At 58.1% G+C, this 20,643-nt stretch overlaps 1 protein-coding gene across 1 annotated transcript; it reads left to right on the forward strand.

The window, feature by feature from the left end:
• The first annotated feature begins 88 nt into the window (after positions 1-88).
• LOC311530569 (von Willebrand factor A domain-containing protein 5A-like) lies at positions 89-10,825 on the forward strand. The gene is made up of 12 exons (XM_084647362.1): positions 89-148; positions 1,186-1,246; positions 1,813-2,035; positions 2,532-2,699; positions 3,378-3,492; positions 4,010-4,382; positions 4,621-4,765; positions 5,966-6,045; positions 6,280-6,397; positions 7,321-7,424; positions 10,100-10,236; positions 10,695-10,825. The coding sequence occupies exons 3-11, from the start codon at positions 1,976-1,978 to the stop codon at positions 10,233-10,235; spliced, it is 1,299 nt and encodes a 432-aa protein (XP_084503488.1). The 5' UTR covers positions 89-148; positions 1,186-1,246; positions 1,813-1,975; the 3' UTR covers position 10,236; positions 10,695-10,825.
• The last annotated feature ends 9,818 nt before the right edge of the window (positions 10,826-20,643 follow it).

Below are 20,643 nucleotides of genomic sequence, written 5' to 3' on the forward strand. Positions count from 1 at the left end.
GGGGTGAAGCGTTTGCAGACGCTCCCTGGCTGGGTTGGGTTGGGGGTGAGGCGTTTGCAGACGCTCCCTGGCGGGGGGCGGGGCTCGCGGGGACACTCTCCCTCCCAGCCTGGCTCAGGGCTTCGCTGCTCAGAGAGGGAGCGAGAAGGTACCGGGGGTGCGGATCGGGCCCCAGTCGGGCCCCCTCCCCTGGGGGGCCTAGACCCACTGGTCCTAGCCCCCTTCCCCTCCGTGTCCAGGGACCCCCACCCCCTGGTCTGGGTCCATCCCCCGACTGAGGGTTTCGCTCCTGCAGAGTCTCCCCGCCCTGGCTGCGGGGCCCTGCGTGCCGGGCGGGTTTGGGGGTGTTTGGAGGGAGGTGACCCCGAAACGTTTCTGCTCCTCCCCCTCCCCCTCCCCCGCACGATCCACCCTCCCTTTCCGCGCTTCTCCCTGCGTGGATTTCCCAGGGGCCATCCCCGTGGTGCCTGGCCGGTGCGAGGACACAAATCTCAACCCTCCCTTTTTGCAAGGAGGGGCACCGACCCTGACCTTGGGGCGGGGGGTCTATGGCGACTGCTCCAGCCTGGGGTGAAAGCTGAGTAAATAGCAGGGCCGTGTCCCTGCCAAGAACGGCCAGGAGCTGGAGCCTGCTCCACAAACCTCTGCTTCTCTGCAGGGCGAGAAGGGCCTAGCTGGGTTAACACCCCCCCAGTGACCGACCCGGGTCCCCTGCACCCCCTGTCACTGCTCCAGGGGCCCCCCAGGGGCTGGGGATAGAACCCAGCAGTCCTGGCTCCCAGCCCCCTCGTTCTAACGCACGAGTCCCTCATCTCCCTTCATTCTGTCTGTCCGTCTGACCCCCGCACCTCTCCTTCCTTCCATCTGTCCATCCATCCCCATTTACCTCCCTGTGTTTCTCTCTCCATCCCCCAACTGCCAGCTGTACCCCAGTCCCTGCCTGCCCCTCCCTGCCGGGGGCTGGTGCAGTTGGGGCAGAGCCGTGACTCTGATCTCGGGAGCTTGGGCCTGTGGGACTCCCTGCCACAGGACCTGGCTGAGCAGGGGGGTGGGGCTGGGGTCTCAGAGCCATCGCCGAGTGTGTGTGTGTGTGTGTGGGAGGGGGGGGTCAGGGCACCCTGTGGCCATCAGTTTCCATGGGAACCCCATTATCTCACCCCCCCTCCCCCGCTTCCCCTCACACAGATCCCCGACCCCGGAGCCGAGATGATGAGCTGCGGCCTCCTGACCAGCTCCAAGGAGCCGGGTGAGTCAGGGCTGCGGGGGACGGTGCCATGAGGGGGAGGGTGGCCCCATGGCTGACATGGCTCCTCCCCCCATGCCCATGGGGGGTCTGTAGCCGATATCCCCCTCCCCCCAGTGCCCCTGCACCACAGCTCGGTGTCGGTGTTGATCCGAGGCTTTGTGGCGGACGTGGGCTGCCAGCTGCTCCACAGGAACGAGGAGCCGGGGCCCGTGGAGGCCGTGTTCAAATGCCCCGTGGACGCTGAGGCGCTGTCGATGCCTTCCAGGCCTGGCTGCGGGGGGCCTGCATCCAGGCCCAGCTCCAGGAGAAGAGACAGGTGCTGGGGGGCAGGGGTCCCGGGGGGGAGAGAGGAGGGGGCCGGGCTGGGGGGATCTCGGGGTGACCCCATCTCTCCCGGCAGGTGCATGAGCTGTCCAGGGATGTGCTCGTCGGGAGGGCAGGGGATCTTGGGGGGCAGGGGGATCTCGAGGTGACCCCGTCTCTCCAGCAGGCATAGGAGCTGTATGGGAACGTGCTGGCAGGGGGATGTCAAGGGGATCTCAGGGTGACCCCATCTTTCCTGGCAGGCACAGGAGCTGCATGGGGATGCGCTGGCCGGGGGGCAGAGCTCGTTCCTGCTGCAGCAGGAGGAGGCCGGGGGCGACATGTTCAGCTGCTCTCTGGGGAATTTGTCCCCCGGGGAGGAGGCGATGCTGACCCTGAGCTACACCTACGAGCTGCTGCTGGAGCATGATGGGGCCGCCCGCTACGTGCTGCCAACCGTGCTGCACCCTCGCTACACGCCCCACGGTGAGACCCACAGATCCCCCTGCAGCCTCGCTACATGCCCTCCAGTGAGACCCACAGATCCCCCCCATACTCCCCTGTACCCCGGCTGTGTGCTTCCGGCCATGCTGCACCCCTTTTGACATGCCTCATGTTGAAACCAGGCCTATTGGTGGCCTAGATCCCGCATAGCTCCCTGTACCACATAGCCCCCAGAACCCCAGCTACACACCCCACGGTGAGTGATCCCACAGTCTGTAAGTCCCTGAAATCTCCATAGCCCCTTCTATGTACCCCACACTGAAAGACCCACATAGCCCTCATAATGCCCAATAGGCCACTACTGTGTTCCCTGTGGCAAGTGCCCCCCCCCAGGGTCTGCAGTCCCTGCCCTAGTGTATGTGACCCACCCCAGCCATCCTGATATCCCAGCCCAATACACCCCCAATACCTCATACTCCCCATTCTTCCCCCCACTCTCCCAGCCCCCTGGCCTTCACCCCTGGGTCTCTCTCTGCAGGGTGGGATGGGGAGAACATCACCCCAGGAGGTCCCGCGGGTCCTCCACGGGGAGCTGCCCTACACCCTGAGCCTAAGCGCCATGCTGCAGTCGCCCCACAGCATCCACTGCTCTCCAACTGCCCCCTCAGCCCCCTTAGCTATACAGCCAGGGACCACCACTGCCCAGGTAAGGGCTCATCCGGACACCTGGGTCCCAGCCATTCCCACTGGGAGGAGGGTGCTGGGGGTGGGGCAGCGGGGAGGGTTCTGGGGCGAGGAGTGGGTTCCAGGGAATGGGGCTGTGGGCGGTGGGGGAGGTCCCAGGGGGTGAGAGATGTGGTGTAGGGCAGGGGGTGGGTCCCGAAAGGGGGAGCATGGGCCAGACTCTTTGGGTGATTATGGGGGTGGGGGAATTGAGCGACTCCAACGGATTTGGGGAATTTCCCAATTTCTCTGGGGAAAATCTGGACAGGTGGAAATCTGCCAGTTTGGGGATGAAATCCCTGGCAGTCGCTGGGCTCTGTAAGTCTTTAGTGTCTGGGATTTTCCCTCGCCTTGTTTCTCAGTGGAAGTAAATGGAGGTGGGGGGACCAGGAAAATGTCACCCCCAAATTGGAAAGATTTAGCCCCCCCAAAATGTCAAATTTTTGCAATTTTTCACCAGGAAAATCCAAATTTCCACATTGGCCTTTGGGGTTGTTCTTCCTTCTTTTCTCTCCACCTAACCCGGGGGGGCCCAGCCAGCGTTCCCACGGTCTGCCCCCCCCCGTCTCCATTGCGGGGTGCCGAGCTGAGCGCAAGAGCCAGCGGGACCCTGCCCCCCCAGGACCCGTGTGGAGGTGACTGTGTGTCTGTCGCCCCCCAGGTGTCGCTGGCCCAGGCCCCCCCGTGGGACCGGGACTTGGAGCTGCTGGTGTATTACGCGGAGCCACACAAACCCAGCGTGGTGCTGGAGGCCCGGCTGCCCGGAGCTGAGCCAGGTGCGGGAGGGGATCCTGACCCCTACTACCCCTGGGCGGGGGCGCAGAGGGGGATCCATGGGGTGGGGATCTGGGGAGGGTGAGGTAGGTGCTGAGCGGTGACATGGGATCGGGGGGGGCACAGGGCAATGAGGGGGATGATGGGGGAATGGGGGGTCCTAGGACTGATGTAGGTAGATGCTGGGGGAATCTGGGGGCAGGCGAGGGTCAGGGGACAGGAGCGGGGGGTCTTGGCAGAGCTGGCATTGGCAGGGCGGGGTGTCTGGGAGCAGGCGGGCACTGGGGAGCACTGCAGGTTTGGGAGGCATGGGGGAGAACTGGGTATGGGAGAGCAGGCCCTGGGGGGCTGGGTATTGGGGGTGGGGGGATCTAAAGAGAGAGGGGGTGGGGGAGGGACAGAGCAGTGGGGGTGGGTCTCTGGGGGGCGGCTCTGAGTCATGGGGCTCTGAGGGGGCGGCTCACAGGGACTCGACCCCATGCCCACCCCATTTGGGGGCTGGCCCCCATCTCCCTGCAGGTTGCCTGATGGGCGACCCGGCCGTGATGATGACCCTGCTGCCCAGAGTGCCCAAGGCGGTGCCGGCCCAGAGGCGGGCCGGGGAGTTCGTCCTCCTGCTGGGCCGCTCCGGCAGCACAGCCTGCCCCATGGACGCAGAGACCTGTCCCGCCAGTGCATCAACAGCACCAAGGCACGGCCGGGCGGGAGGCTGCGCTCGATGGGCTCGTGGGGCCGTGCCAGGGGAGCAGCCCAGGCTGGCTGGGCCCGTGGGGCTGACTCTCCATCCGTCTGTCTGTCCCCAGGAGACCCTGGTCCTGCTGTTGAAGAGTTTGCCCCTGGGCTATTATTTCAACATCTATGGCTTTGGGTCTGAGTTCGAGTCGTTCTACCCGTGAGTCCGAAGGGCAGGGAGGGGTCTGGCTGGGTTAGGAGGCAAGGCTGGTTAGTGGACAGAGGGTGTCTCTTGGTTAGGGGGCAGGGCTGGTTATGGGACAGAGTGTGTCTGTGGGTTGGGGGAAGGGCTGGTTAGGGGACAGGGGTGTCGGTGGGTGAGGGGGCAGGGCTGGCTGGGGGCAGGGTGTCCCTGGCTCCGGCTGTCCCAGCCCCAGACCTGTCGGCGCCCCCCGCAGGCAGAGCGTGGAGAATACCCAGCAGACCAAGGCCGAGTCCCTGCAGCGCCTCCAGCTGCTCCAGGCTCACCTGGGGGGCACCGAGATCTTGGAGCCGCTACGAGCCATTTACCGCAGCCCCTGCCGGGACGGGCACCCACGCCAGGTGCCGGGGTGCCAGGGCCAGCCGGAGGGGCATCCTGGGAAGGGCTTGGAGAGTGATTGTGGGGCCGAGGGGTGATGTGGGGGGTCTCAGAGAGGGATGCGGGCCTGCGGGGACAGACTCACAGACTTTCAGGACCGAAGGGAACATCATGATCATCTCATCAGGCCCCAGCTCCTCGCCCGCCATCCCCCCCCCCCGCCCCGTGACACTGCTCAGCTCCTCGCTCCCCCCGGGGACAGCCCCACCTCTCAGGCTGAGTCACCGGCACCCCCAAACCCTGAGTTACAGGCGTCAGGTCACAGCGACTCCCCCCAGTTGCTCCAGTTCAAACCAGTGAGTGCCCCAGGCTGCTGAGGGAGACCAACCCCCTCGGGTCTCTGCCAGTCTGAGCCAGGGGAAAATCCCTTCCCCACCCCACCCGTGGGGGTCAGCTTGCCCAGAGGATGGGGGTGAGACCCCCCCAGCCAGCCCCCTGGGAAGGATTCTCTGCAGTAACTCTGAGCCCCCCGCCCCACTCCCAGTGCCCCGCTGCCGCCCATGGGGTGTTTGCTCCCAGCTGTTGCTGTGGGCCATACGCCATTACAGGCGCCTCCTTGCCAGCCCTCCCTCCCCCCACCCCCCGCTCCCCTCAGCTGTTGAAGGGGGAGACCCTGGGAGAGGGGATCGGAGAGGGGCTGGGGGCCCTGTGGGGCAGCCGAGCGGGGCCAAGAGGTTGCTTGGAGTGGGCCTGGGGCTCTGGGCCAGATGGGGTGTGAGCAGGGTGTGGTAGGTAGCAACTGCTGGGGGCGGATACCTCTGTATAGAGCTGGGAGGGGCAGCGCTTTGTGCTGTGCCCAGCTCTGGGGAGTGCCCTGCAGCCGGGAGGGGCAGGGAGGTCACTGGTGGGGGGTCAGGAGGGAGCTCCTGGAAAAGTGCCCACAGCAGTCAGTGGGTTCTTGTCTCCAGGGGCTGGTGAACATGTGATGGGTGGGGGTTGGGGTCATGCCTAGGGGTTGGGGGTCACAGAGATAGGGGAGGTCAGCAGTCCCTGTCTGTCAGCCCCTCAGGGGAGATCTCTGGGAGGGGAGGGATGGGGCTGGGGATCTCTGGGAGGGTCAGTGGGGCAGACTCTCCGAGGGGCTGCTCCCGTTCCCAACAGGGTGGGGGTGTTTCTGGGGGGGTTGGGGTCCCCGGCTCTGACAGTGTCTCTCCCCCGCTCAGCTGTTCGTGTTTACGGACGAGGAGGCAGAGAACACCCAGGACATCATCGCAGAGGTGCAGCATCACCGGGGGACCCACAGGTAACTGAGGGTGCCTAACCCCATTAGCATTGCCATCATGTGGCCCCCCCACCACCATAATGCCCAGCATCTGCCCAACACTTTGCCTCACCCTGCCACCCAGCCCCGCCAGCATGGGGAGCCCCCCCCAGTCCAGCCAGCCCTACTGGCCCCTCTCCAACTGCCCTGCCCCCCCCAGAGCACTGGATGGGCCCCACCAGCTCTGCCCCTCCCAATCCGGTCTCTGCCCCCCAGCAGGTGCTTCTCCTTCGGCATCGGGGATGGGGCCTCCACGGCTCTGATCAAAGGCATCGCCCGGGCAGTCGGGGGCAGCGCCGAGTTCATCACCGGCCAGAACCGCATGCAGCCCAAGGTGAGAACCCAGCAATCCTGGCTCCCAGCTCCCCCACTCGAGCCTACTAGACCCCACTCCCCTCCAGAGCTGGGGATAAGACCCAGGCGTCCTGGCCCACCCTGTGTGTCCCGGTCCCCCACCAGGTGCTGCAGTCTCTGAAGCGGGCCCTGCAGCCGGCGGTGACCGGGATCTCACTGAGCTGGGATGCAGGCCGAGCTGGTGCACTGGGACCCCGAGGTGATCTTTGCTGGGCAGCGGTGCCTTGTCTACGCCCAGCTCCGCGGGTAGCCCCAGGTGAGAGAGTGAGGTCCCCGCACTGGGATGCCCCCAGGACTTGGGGTCAGTGACTGAGCCAGGAGCCCCACAGTCCCCTCCTGGGTGATAACTCTGACCCCTTACGATGGCCATTGGGCCAGGGGTCTCTGTGTTACCCCAGCCCCATTGATCTGAATGGGAATTGATAAATCTGACCTCTCACGGTGGCCATTAGGCTGCAGGTCTCTGTACTAGCCTGGCTGCATTGATCTCAGGGCCGGTCTACACTACAAATGTTCATCTCCTGCCACCGTAGCACTGTCTGCACGGGGGGCTACGGTCGGTGTAACTACGCCGCTCATGGGTGTGGATTTTTCATGCCCCTGAGCGATGTAGTTCTACCAAAGTATGTAGTGTAGACGAGACCTCGGTGGGGATTGATAACTCTGACCTCTGATGATGGCCACTGGGCTGGAAGTCTCTGTGCTACCCCAGCCCCATTGAGCTCAATGGGGATTGTTATCTCTGGACCCTAATGCCGGCCATTGGGCTTACGAAGCCAGCCCCTCCAACTGGTGTTAATTGGGTGTATTTGCCCCCTTCATTCTGTAAGCTGGGTCTGAGGGGTCCCAGGGCATCTTCTCCCTCCTTGCATTCCACCTCTGACCACCTTTCTTTCCCCGCAGCCCCCAGACATTCCCATGGGGGGCATCACCCTGCAGTACCGCATCCAGGACCAGACCTACAAGGAGACGCTGCAGTTCTCCCTGCAGCCACAGGATGGAGACAGGTGACAGCAATGCTCCCCTGGCTCCCATCCCCCACCCCAGGCAGCTGGGTCCTGCCCCCCCAAGTCCTCACCCCAACAGAACAGAGACAGGATGGGACCAGCCCCCTTCTGTGACCACTAGACCCCACTCCCTTCCTGGGGCGAGGATAGAACCCAGGAGTCCTGGCACCCACCCACCCCCATCCCGCTAGACCCTGCTCCCCTCCCCACAGCGGCTGGAACCCAGGTGTCCAGGGCTGACCCCGTGAATCTTTCTCCCTGGCACAGGCTGCCCGTTCACCGGCTGGCCGCCAAGTAGCTGCTGCTGGAGCTGGAGGGGGCCGTGGGCGCGGGGTTGGAGGGGGACGGGCGCCGGGCACTGGAGGCCAGCCTGAGCTCGGGGGTCGTCTGCTCCCTCACGGCCTACGTGGGGGTGGACATGGAGCGGGGGCAGCTGGTGCAGGGGCTGCTGGTGAGACGGGATGTCCCGCTGGCAGGTAACCCCCGAAGGGGCTGGGGCTCCTGGCGCCACGGGGGGACCCAGCATGTGGGGGGAACTCGGATGGGAGGGGGAACCTGGCGCCAGGGAGGGGCGCAATTCAGGGAGGGATCCCAGCACAGAGGGGATCCCAGTGTAAGAGGGGGGGACCCAGAAGGGGCATGCGGGGGGCGTCATGTTTACGGGATAATGTCCCTTTGGCCCTCTCCTTGTCCCCCTGACTCCCGGGGGCTGTGCTGTCCCCTCCCTGCTCCAGGGCAACGGCGACCCCAATCCCCATACCTCTGGGGCATGGGGAGAGCAGGGGCGCTGGCAGGGTGAGACGGGGACTAGCACATGGGGGGGGGTGTGTCCCCCAGCCAGAAGAGTGGGACCTGTGCCAGACAGATGGACAGAAGCAGACAGGCATGCAGAGACCCAGAGTCAGACAGGGACAGAGACCGAGAATCAGCCGACAGACCCAGACAGGGACAGGACGGAGAGACACAGAGAGAGAAACAGACCCAGTCAGACAGACAGACCAACCCAGATAGAGGCCGGGACAGGAGGGGCGGGCACATTGCTGTCATGAGCAGACCTGGCTAGTAGGGGGCCTCTCGCCCCCCGGCATCCTGCCATCATCCATGGAGCGCAGCACCCACCCCTGCATCCCTTGGGGCTGGAGGAGGGGTCCTGGCTGGTGGGAGAAGAATGGGGCTGTGGGGACTGGATCTGGGGGTCGCAGTCAGGGGGGAAGGGGCAGGAGCTGGGAGATCCTTCCTGTGATGGAGCTGTGGGGAGAGGAGGATGGGGCTGGGTGTGGGGAGGTCCCATCTCGGGGAAAGGGGCTGGGGGGTATGGAGGAGGGGTCCCAGCGGTGCGTTGGCTCTAAGTGCCTGGCGGGGGGGACAGAATTCTCTTCCCTCCCTTTGCTTCTCTGGGTCTGTCTTCGGGCTCTTGTCCCGTGACTTGGCTGCAGCACGTGAGTACCACTGCTACGCATGCCTGCAGCTCCCAAAGTCCAGCGCCGGCCATCTCCCTCGCAATCGCCTGTCCTGGCTCTGTGGCCTCCCAAAGCTCAGCCCCCAAGGGCAGACAGTCCTGCAATCAGGGGGCCCCACCGGAGATGGCACCCCAGAAAGGTGAAGGGGGCTGGGAGTCAGGACTCCGGGGGTGGGTCAACGCCAGGGTGACGCTTCTTCGGGTTAGAGACCCATGTGCCCTGAAGGTCACGGAGCTGTGCAAGTCTTTAAAAACGACATAGAAAACGAAGGAAATTCCTGGGTGAAAAACCTTTGTGTCGCTGAGGGAGGGGGAATTCTTGGCTGTTTTTTTTTGTGTCGTGATGCAAATTATGTTGAAAGAAAATGAATAAAAAAATAAGGAAACCCCCAGGCAAAAAACTCTGTGAAGGTGGAATTTGGGGTGTAAGGTTTGTGTCAGTGAGCTAAGGATGTGTGTGGGGAGTGGCGGGGGGGTGGGATCGGTAGTTTTTCATAACAGGAATGTCTCTGAGCAGTTTTCTGTGAAATAAACCCAGAGGGAAATTCCCAGGCAAAAAAAAAAACCTTGTGAAGCTGGATCTGAGCTTGGATGTTTGTACAGGCGAGTTCAGGGGCAAAAGTCTTTATTGGCACCTTCTGGTTTATAAACGAAGAAACCCCCAAAAGGCAGAAATTTTAAAGTGAAGGTAACCTTAAAGCCTGCATTTGGAGAGTTTGGAAATACAAAGTGACTGTAGCCCAGATAACGTTAACTCTGCCCCGTAACCCTGGCCCATGCATGGCTATAATATCATATAGACTCTGAAACATCCCATCCCCCGCTACCCCTTTAGACTCTTGTGTCTCTCTCCGGACGTAGGTCTGTATCACAGGTTGTAGTGGGGGATGGTCCTGGGGTCAGACTGTGTTTGAGAAACAGCGTGGGGTCGTGGAATTAATGTCTGTGTAGGAACATTCACAGGGAGTTGGGTGCCTATCTCTGATTGAAAGTTAATTGTCATCCCATGGGTGCAAGAAGGGACAGAGTTAAGGATGACTGTGGTGGGGTTAAGGGTGCAGAAGAGCAGGTTAAGGACACCCATGGAGGGACAGAGTTAAGGACACACAGAGGGTGACAGTTAAGGTTGTTGGCTGTCCCCCAGCCTGGACAGGCCATGTCGCTGTTCCGTACCCACAACCCTGTGCCAGCCCCATCTCCCTGTGTCTCTCCCCAGAGTGGGCACCGGAGGAGTCTCCCTTGCTGAGGCTGGTGTCTCTGCAAAATGCCGAAGTCTGGTGGAACCTGGACCCCCATCTGGCTGCTGTGCTGGGGGTGAGCGAGACCGACGCCAGGGTGAGGATACCCAGTGAGGTGAGCGGGGGTGCAGAGGAGAGGGGAGAGATCGGGGGCAGGTGCCATGGGTTGGGCCTGTTTTCTGCTCCCAGATGAGATTGGGGAGGGTAGTCTGAGGGTGACTGGATTAAAGGTCCCCTGAACCTGGAGCCCAGTGGGCGAGACGGGCCGAGATCAGGGGGCTGGGAACCCCCTAACGGGGTCGGAGCATTGGATCGAGGGGGCCCAGGGCCAGGTAGAGGCACCCAGGTTGGGCTCTGTCTCAGGCCATCTCTCTACTCCCTGGACATGGCCCTGGGCATCTGGGTAGAGGGTCCATGGAGGGGGAGCGGGGGCGATAGGAACCCTCTGAGTCGGGGTGGGGGGATGGAGTGGGGGGTCCCTAGGGAAGGGGGAGGGCTGGGTGAGGGATGGAGGTCAGGGGAGGGGACCAGGCTGGGCGCTGACTCAGGCTGTCTCTATCCCGCCCCACACAGGACGTGACCCCCAGCATCTGGGCCACAGTGCTGGCCATGGTCTGGCTGCACGGCCGGGCCGTGGGGCAGCGTGACGAGTCGAGCTACTGGAGGCCAAGGCTGTGGGCTGGGTGCGGGACTGAGCAGGTGAAAGGGAGCCTGGGGGGTGGGGGGCAGGGACAGGGTCCAGGGTCTCGACCCTGAGAGCCCCTGCCCCATGGGGCCCCTGAGCCTGGGCCCCAGGAACCTCCATCCTCATGCCCCTGTCCCCACGGCCCAGAGCCATGAGCCTGCCCCCCATGTCCCATAGCTCAGCCCCCTTCAGGGCCCTGAGAGCCTGTGCCCCATGGGTCCCAGGGCTCCCATTCCTGAGATTCCTGCCCCCCAGGGCCCCACAGCCCAGCCCTCGAGAGCCCCCATCCTCAGCCTCTCCCCATCCCAATCCCAGCACCCTTCTGGGGTTTCTGTGCCCCGCCCCTCAGCACCTTTAATTCCCAGCTTCCCAACCCCCACGCCAGTTCCCCAAATGCTGTGAGCTCTGTTCCCTTTTTCCCCAGGCCCTCCCCTTGTTCCCCAGGCTGGTGTCTCTCCAGTACCCCGCTCTCATTTCAGGGGACCGGCTGGGCGAGTGCCTGGAAGCCGCCAATGCCGTGCTGGGCTGCAGTGTTGGCCCTGCCATCTTCAGGCTCTGAGCCCCCTCTAGGATCCCCACACCCGGTCCCCAAACTACCCTGGGCGTCCAACTGGGAGCCCGAGGGCCAGTAGGGGACACTGGGTGCAGACCCACTTGGCTGGCCTGTGCCCAGCCCGGAGTAAACCCCCAGCTGGGATCCCATCTCTGCCACCAGTTCGGATGCATCTGCCTCTCGCTGGCTGAAGAGGAGCAATGGCTGTCCCCCGGCTCCACCCCACTCTGACCCGCTGTTCAGTAACCCCCACGCTGCTCACAGCTGCCACCTCCTCTCCGCATTGTGGGGGAGTCCTTGGTATCACCTGCATCAATGTCACACATTTCTTCGCTTTTTACAAATGACTGAGGGGTCCCTCTGTAAACAGCCCCCGGCCCCCACCCCAGAGGTGGCTGCACTGACCTCGCCCTGCATGAGCCATCCAGTGTCAACCTAGTCCCATCTGCACGGAGTTCAGCTACTGGACAGCCAGCCAGACCAACCGGATCTTTGCTTTTCCAAACATGACCTCCTTTTGTTGTAATGGCAGTTTTCTCTTCACTGGACAATCCTGAACGCAAACACGAGCACAGTGATTGGCTTAATTCTTCATTTCCTCTCTGCCTAGGTCCAGACTAGAGCTGGTCAGACATTTTCCAGCTGAACAGTGCTGTGTTGGCAAGTGCAATTCTGTGATGAAGGCTGAAAGGTGGAACCAGACAGCAGATGGAGGAAGCTTGCCCCATGCTGCGTGTTGTGAATCTGTCCCCATTCACCAGCTGCTGAATTCTCTACCACAGGAAGAAATGCTTCAAAACCTGACCGTCCATCTCGACGGTTAATGCTCACGCTGTGTCCATCCTGGGCAGCACCGGGCCCTTCTCAGGACATCCTGGGACTCAAGCAAACGATGAAAGACCTCAGCTGGTTAATTCCCTGGAAAGAAAGTGCTGTTTTTATCAAGAAACTGCAGGAACATAAGGAAGAAGCAGTTTTCCCATTTCATGTTAGCCAGCACTGACCTCCTTTGAACAGCTTTCAGCATATGACTCCGTGCTGGGTGGTGTCCCTATTTCAGCCTTTCCGTGTCCGAGAAGGCAACTCAACAAATTCAATTTACAGCCACATTGCGCAGCGACTCCAGGGAAGGATTAAGATACTAGGTAATAGATTAATTGCCTTAAGGCCTGAAGGAATGCTGCCCTGGGACGGAGATTTCTCCAAAGGCCAGACGGAATTCAGAGATCTTAATTCTCACTTCCCGCTGTGAATAGTGGAACTTCAATACCAGGAAATGGCCCACCTGATGATCACTTTAGATAAGCTATTACCAGCAGGACAGTGGGGTGGGAGGAGGTATTGGTTCATATTCTCTGTGTATATATAAAGTCTGCTGCAGTTTCCACGATATGCATCTGATGAAGTGAGCTGTAGCTCACGAAAGCTTATGCTCTAATAAATTGGTTAGTCTCTAAGGTGCCACAAGTACTCCTTTTCTTTTTGCGAATACAGACTAACACGGCTGTTACTCTGAATACCAGCAGTGACACCCTGGCGCCATTGAAATCAAAGGCTGTTTTGTCTTCGACTCCAGCGGGCACAGTATTTCAGCCCATATTACGAGGCTTTTGCAAAATGAAAATCCCAACCTACTATCCTGTTCCAAACCCACTGAAGTCAGAGGAAAGGCTCTTTCACAGACAGCTGGGGAACCAGCTCCCATTGAAAACTCCAGCCGGAGTGAGTCTTTCCAGTGGTCTTTAGATAAACTCCATTGGTAGAAGCTGATTGCCTAGCTCCCTTCTGCGCCTTTGGATATCCCAGCTTCCAGCTGACTCCAGTGAACTTTGAAGCAGAGCCAGTCTGTATTTCTGAGCCTTTAGATAGATAGATAGAAAATCCACACAAAGAATAACTAAATAGAATCATACGACCGTCTGTACTCACACGTATGTGACCATAAATAGCCTCACGTACTGTAGCATACTCATTAATGTATGAACCCTCCAGCCTGTAATGCCCCATCTGTTCCCATCTGGTCCTGGGTCCTAGGTCCTCTCCTTGGCTCTGGCTGGGCTTGGCATGCTAGCGACTAGAGCAGGGGACTGGCCCATGGCGTTCCCGGGTTCTGTTTTGGTTCCTGGAAGCAAATGTGGCCTAGTGGGTTGAGTAGGGGCGACTGGGACTCAGGACTTCTGGCTTCTACTGTGGTAAAAGCATCACAGAGAAAACATAATAATGACAAGAAACCGATGTAAACACGCTGAGCATAGCAGGAGTCACCCGTCAGTCTTATGGGGCCCCAGCAGGTCAGAGACTTTCCAACGCTTCCGCCAGCCCAGAAGGTCCTGTCAGTCGATGGTTCCGAGTCAGTTCAAGCTCATCCTTTCAGAGCAAAAGTCCTTTCTTTGTTTCCTCGTTTCTGGAAAAGCCAGCTTGACCCAATGTGTGCGAACCCCCCAGAGGGCGTGGAACTTCTGCGGAGCGGATCAGTCTCCGGTGGGGTGTCTACACTGCATTGTAAACCCAGGCTTGTGGACTCGGTGTTTCCAAGCCCGTGCTTGAGAGTCCACACTGCATTGGAAGCCTGGGTTTACAATGCTGGACCTGGGTCTCACAGCTGTGCTAATGTGTCCATGCTGCGCTGTGCAGACCTTCTGACTTGGGTCTGCGGCTTGACCCGTGTCCACACTGCACGATGACAGGGCTTGGACCCGAGTTGCAGTGGGAGTCGGGCTCTGACCCATCCACCTAGCAGCATCCTAGGACCCTGGCCCTCAGTGCTTCCTGCTCTGAGTCAGATTGACCTGTGTGCACGCAGAAGGGGGCCTTGGGCTCAGACATGAGTCAGAGTCCGGGCGTAGGGTACAGTGTAGACATAGATGGTAAGTTGCTTTGCTTTACTCACCCCTCCCCTGGTATTTTTGTTTCCTGGAGGAGCTGGCATAGCCCTCCCCCATGGAGTTATGTACAATTCCTGGCCCACAATGATACGTAAACTTAATACAGTGTGGTCCCCAAAATATTGATGGGGTGCGATATCTAAGACTGGCCTGCAGAGAGCATCCTAGTGATGCACTGGATTGGGCAACATGAGTGCTGAGTTCAATTCTCAGCTCTATCACCGAATCATAGCGTGACCTTGGGTAAGTCACTTCATTGCTTTGTGCCTCAGTTTCCACTTCGAAAAATAGGGATGAGGATGAAGACGATATTCCCACTTCCAGTTGTGCTAGGAGGATAACTCGAAAAATACTTGGGAGTCGGATACGACAGTGTTGGGTGCGGTATAATCCCTAGGGTAGATACGTGAAGGGTAACATCTTGGTCAGTTACTGAAGCAGAAATAGTTATGAGCAAGAAACTTCACTTATCAAATGTATATTTCACACCTCCTCTTGGAATAAATCCTTTAATCTTTGAGTCAGCGAGAGTAAACCTAGACCATCCCTGACAGGTGTTTGTCCAACCTGCTTTTAAAAACCTCCAGTGACAGGGATTCCACAACCTCCCTTGGAAGCCTGTTCCAGAGCTCAATTACCCTGAGAGAGAGAGAGAGAGCGAGTTTTTCCTAATATCCAACCTGAATCTCCCTTGCTGCAGATTAAGCCCATTGCTGCTTCTCCTCCCTTCAGTGGCAATGGAGAAAAATGGATCACCATCCTCTTCAGAACAGCCCTTTGCTTATTGGAAGCCTGTTGGCAGGTCCCCCTCAGTCTTCTGGTCTCAAGACTAAACATGCCCAGTATTTTAACCTTTCCTCACAGGTCAGGTTTTCTAACTCTGGTCATTTTTGTTGCTCTCCTCTGGACTCTCTCCAATGTGTCCACATCTTTCCTTAAGTGTGGTACCAAGAACAGGACACAGTATCCCAGCTGAGGCCTTGCCAGGGTCGAGTAGAGCAGGACAGTTACCTCCCGCGTCTTACATACGACACTCCTGTTAATACAGCCCAGAATGCGACCAGTGCTAGGGTCTGTGTTACACACGAGGGAAGATGAGATGGTCCCATAGATTCCAAGGCCAGAAGAGACCAGTGAGTCATCCCCTCCTGTCCAGTCCCTATAATGCTGCTTCCTTCTCATTCCTTATCCTTTGCCGCCCTCTGGCGACTGCATGAAGCAACCAGAATTTCATGGACATCTGCTGTATTCTCCATCTTTTCTCTTTACCGGTTCTCTTCCAAATGCTTCCCATTTGTCAGTCAAAACTCCTAAGCAGCAAGGGCTGGTTGGGGCACTTGGACTGTGGATGGGATCGCAGCGCCCCAGGCACCCGCCAAGATTTGCCTTTGTATTAAGTCACCAGCACGGAACGCACGTAGGCCCCAATCCTGGTGAGACAGGGCCAGTGGGAGCTTGGCCTTTGATCTCAGTGGGGACAGGTTTTGCCCCCATTGTCTATCTGGGTAGGTAAATGCCTCTGAGATGAGTCCAGTGGAGCTACGGCCGGGCCACACCAACTGGGGATCTGCCCAGTGACTCCAATGGAGTGACGGCTGATTGTGGGCCAGATCCTCAGCTGGAGCCAGAGTTTAAGGTTGATATTTTCCAATCCTGATTAGGTGATTTGGGCACACAATTCCCATCACATTTAGTTGGAAAACATCAATCTAAGCGACACACTCAGTGCCACACAGGGCGTCTGGGGCAAAGCCAGGAACTGAGCTGGGAGTGCCGAGGGCCAGTCCAGTGCCTCCAACACACGATCAGCCGTCACCGCCACGCTGAGGTCCGTGGGTGAGGGTCTCTGGCCTGTGCTATGCCCAGAACAAACTATATCCCAGGGGTCCCTTCCGGCCTTGGAACAGCTGGGAATCTGAGTGTCCTGGCGAAACTGTGATCCGTGGCTGTTCAAAACAATCGTTTAGCATTAAGCGTCCTGCTCCTCAATGAAAATTGCAACCTCTGCTTTTCCCAAATGAACAGCTTTAGGAAGATTGATTTGTGGCCAACATTTTCAAATTTGGGGACCTAAAATTAATAATAATTAGGCTGGAATTAGGCACCTAAATCCGACTGAATTTCAATGGGATTTGGACATCTAGCTTCTATAAAGCTGCTTTCAAAGTGCCAAACTTAGCTCTCATCTGGCACAACTGTAGACCTCAGCCCCATTTGCTGAAACTGAGGCACAGAGAGGAGATGGGTCACACTGTCGAAAGCATCTAATCCTAGTATCCAGAGGGACAGGTTTTTAAAGGTATTTTGGTGCTTTGTGGAATTTTCACAAGTGCTTAAATAAGTTAGATGCCTAACTCCCCTAGAAACGAAGAGAAATTGGGCATCCAAATCCCTTCGGCAGTTTGAAAATGTTAGCCTTAACGTCTCTGTTTTAGTCTGGGTGTGTTTTTCAGGATTGCTGGGCAGCCCTGGCTCCCAGACAGGTCACTGAGAAATGCAGGTGCCCAACACACCTACAAGTCTGGCCACTTGAATTAGTAGGGATTTTTGCTGGCTAACTTTAGGCACCTGAGTTTGAAAACTTTTGCCTAAGTGATTTGGCTGAGGTCGCAAAGACAGTCCGGGCCAGCTCCGATATTAAAGCTACGGTCTCTGGATCCCCATCACGTGCTCCAAACTATTCTTATGAATTCTTCTTCTTCTCCAAACTTACACCAGTGAGACCAAGGTTAGAAACTGACCTCTGGAGACAAATCAGGGTCTCAGATGCCCCAATGCATTAGCCCCACTTAAGTCACGGAAGGTGAATTCTGATTCACACTATGAAGACCCAGATCTATAACAGAAATTTAACATTTTTGGTGATATATTGCTAGGTGTATATGTGAGGAAGGTGGAATTTTTGGTAATATTTTTACGACCTCACTATGTGCCTCGGTTTCCCCTCTATGGCACATGGTTACCCAGTGTGGGAAAAAGGACTCCGTGTGTTTTCAGGAAAGACTAAAAGACAGAGGAGTGTGCATGTCAGCTCCCTGTCTGAGTGGCATGAAGAGTTGTTAAGGAACTGGTTGAAACTGACCCAGATGAACAAGGGGGCCAGCGAGACAATGCCAGCGCTGCCTGGATTTCCCCCCTTCTCACAGGGAAACTGAGCAAAGACACACACCTGCTAGCTGGAGAATGAAGGACTGGGAAGGGGTGAGCTGAGGGGTCAGAGGTGACTTCTAGACGCTCTCTCTCTGGGAACTGACTACAGAGGTTAGACAGATACACAGACACAGCCTGGACATGGGGTTCACTGCGGCTGGGTGGGGCCCGGGGCTGACCAGAACAGATGACGTTTTCACCTTCATTTGTCTGTGCTAACCTGAGAGCTTCCAAGGCTGTGTCCACGTGACTAATAAACCCGGCTGTTTTGTACACGCTGCCCGAGTGTCACTGCGAATCCTGGGGGAGGCGCCCGGGTCCCTGCACAGTGGACACGTCTCTCTCAGGAGTCTGGCTCCACTGGACAGAGCTCACGGGATGAAGCAGGGGGGCTGGAGCCCCAGAGGGTCAGTCCAGGAGGTGGTGAGGCCACGTGGCCTCCCCTGAAGGGAGAGTGAGACCCTTTGGGGGTCTGGCCCATCGAAGGGGATCCTCCAAGGGACTGTTCCAAAGCTGGGGGCGCAGCATGGATCCTGTGGATCTGGAACAATATGTGTGTGAGGCTGTTCCCCCTGCCGGAGGCTGTGGGATCTCCTGTGTATTTGTGTGTGTGTGTTTTGTTGTTGTCCCCTGCTGGAGGGAATGAGACCTGCTCAGTGTGTGGGTGCAGGTCCATGCATCCCTGCTGTCCTCTTCCCTCGCTCGGGTGTGGGGCGGGATGCGTATTTCCCTTCTGCGCCCTCTTGGAAGGAAGGACACTTGTTCTGTGAGAGTGGGTGGGTGAGGGGGGAGAAGTGCAAGCTGCTTTGTGAGGCATGGAGACAGCTCAGTTCTGGCCTGGGCCTGGCCTGGCAGGGGCTGCCCGAGCTCAGAACTCCACAGAAATACCAGAGCTCTGAGGATGCAGGGCCTGGGCCAGGCTCCTTCGCCTGCGTGCTGCAGACAGGGCAGGAGCAGTGCAGGAGGAGAGCTGCCGGTCACAACTGTGGTGCATTGACAGAGCTCTGGTGGGGGGTGGACTTGGATCGCAGAGGGTCAGGACGGACGGGAACTGTCAGCGCTGTGTGTTTGGGGCAGGGCAGCAATGACAGCTCCTTGCTGTGATGTATGGGCAGCGTCAGGACGGGCACAACAGGGGTATTGTCAGTCAGGGCTGAGATCCCTCAGCAGAGCTGTCAGGGAGTCAGGGCTGGGACCGCAGGGGGCTGCGGGTCGGGATGGAGGGGCAGCAGCACAGCTGTGTGTGTGTGAGCCCAGAGATGGAACGGGGTGGGGGAGAAGGGGGCTGTGGGTGAGGACCGAGGACATCGGAAGAGGTAGGGGTTGTGGGCAGGACAGCAATGCCTGTCAGTCACTGAAGCCTAGAAACCCCGAATTACCTTTTGCTTAGTGCCCCTGGGCGGTGATGCCTTTGCTAACCTCGTGGGAAACTGAGGTTTGTTTACATGTCTGTTTCACTGCAGCCTCCACAACCCCTCACATTCCCTCACTACCTGAGGGTCTGATGGAATTTACGAAGGAGGGGATCACCTGTCATGGGCGCTAAGAATGAACGGCTTGACTCCTTTGGCTTTACCCATCGGGGCTATTTGCCATAGGAACAGACCTGTCCCTTCCTTTGTCTAAGTTTAATCAATGCCTCTGAGTTTCTGTTCTAATCAGCCCCCACGAGACTGCCACCGAGACTGGCATTTCCCGGCAGTGTTGCCATTCTAATGGCCCGCGGCGGGACCCATTAAAGCAACGAGTAACTTTGTTTCTGCTGTTGGCCCGTAATTCCTCGAGAGGGTTTTCAGCTCTCCAGGCCAGGCCCAGCCCTGTGTTGGGCTGAGCCCTTCTCGGGGTGCTCATTAAGACATGCGAAGTTCTAATGACCAGTGTGTCGTCCTGTCGGTCTCGGTACACTCACAGACACTGCAAGGCTCATTGGAGAGAGTTCTTTTTAGAAGGAGCTTTGCTTACAGGAATAGTTTTAATGAGCACAGAATGAAGTGGCCTTTTGGGTTAGTTTTTTTTGTTTGTTTTTTTTAAATATTTTTGTCCTAAGCAGAGCGTCAGTGAAATTAATGTGTTTCAAATGAAATGGATCCAGGCTGTACAGCAGGTCACCATCGCCTCCTGCAGCACCCCTTGCAGCTGAGGGGGGCTCTGCTGGGTGCTGCCTCTGTCTTCATTGCGGAGATCACTTTGACTTTAAGGCTAGTAGGGACCATCATGATCATCTGGTCTGCCCTCCTGCCCATTGCAGGCCACAGAACCTCACCCACCCACTCCTGGAATAGACCCTCAACCTCTGGCTGAGTTACTGAAGTCCTCAAATCTTAATTTAAAGACCTCAAGTGACAGACAATCCACCATTTACACTAGTTCAAGCCAGCAAGTGACCCCTGCCCCGCACAGCAGAAGAAGGCGAAAACCCCCCAGGCTCTCTGGCAGTCTGACCTTGGGGAAACCCCCCCGAAAACCTGGATGTTCCCACGTCAACTTTTAAATTAATCACACATGTATCTCTGTGAGTTAACGCTCCATTCACCTTAGTTCATAGCACTGTCAGGGTGCTCACGGCAAGAGAATCTCTCCTGACTCATACCAAGGAGAATAAACACATGCAAAAAAAGAAAAAAAGTTGATATAATATCCCCTCTCTTAGGGTTGGATTTTCAAAGGGCTTTGAGAGGGACTTAGAGACCCAGCTCCCCTGGAATTTCAGCTGCCCCCATGAGCCCCTTTGACAATCCTGGGCTCTATCATTTTCTTCACTAAATTGGTGTTTATATCATGGGAGGCAGTGGCTGGGGAGCTGGGAGCCTGCTGTCTATTTTCATGTCTACCACTGACCCACTGGGTGACCCTGAGCAAATCACATGATTCCTCAGTGCCTCGGTTTCGCCATCTGCCTTATTGGGATCCAGGAGGTGGGCAGGCTCCCCATCTGCAAAAGGGGGTTAGCCATGCTTCTCTTTCTTTGTAAGGTGCTTTGAGCTCAAGAAAATTGCACTGGGTATGTGGGTGTGGTGGGGTGTCCACCCCACACAAGCCCTGAGTGGGTTTATGTGGGCTGGGAGGGGCCAATTAACCTTCCATGCTGCACCTGGAGGGAAACCAGGGCTTGATAGGGCCTAATGGCAGGTGAAGCCCAGCTATGGGATGAGCTGGGCGAGCATTATCAAGCCAGGAAGCCCATGCAGTAATGAGCTGCTGGGAGGCAGGACATCTGCAGTTGTTCCTTGGAGAGAAAGGGAGTTGGCC

This window comes from Lepidochelys olivacea, assembly GCF_965140295.1.
Source record: "Lepidochelys olivacea isolate rLepOli2 genome assembly, chromosome: 14".
NCBI lineage: Eukaryota > Metazoa > Chordata > Testudines > Cheloniidae > Lepidochelys > Lepidochelys olivacea.

Excerpts from the sequence above, each read along its gene's own strand:
- LOC311530569 (XM_084647362.1), top strand. The coding sequence starts at position 1,976 with ATGATGGGGCCGCCCGCTACGTGCTGCCAACCGTGCTGCACCCTCGCT. Across the intron at positions 4,766-5,965 it reads GGGACGGGCACCCACGCCAG|CTGTTCGTGTTTACGGACGA; the intron begins GTGCCGGGGTGC and ends TCCCCCGCTCAG. Across the intron at positions 6,398-7,320 it reads AGAACCGCATGCAGCCCAAG|CCCCCAGACATTCCCATGGG; the intron begins GTGAGAACCCAG and ends CTTTCCCCGCAG.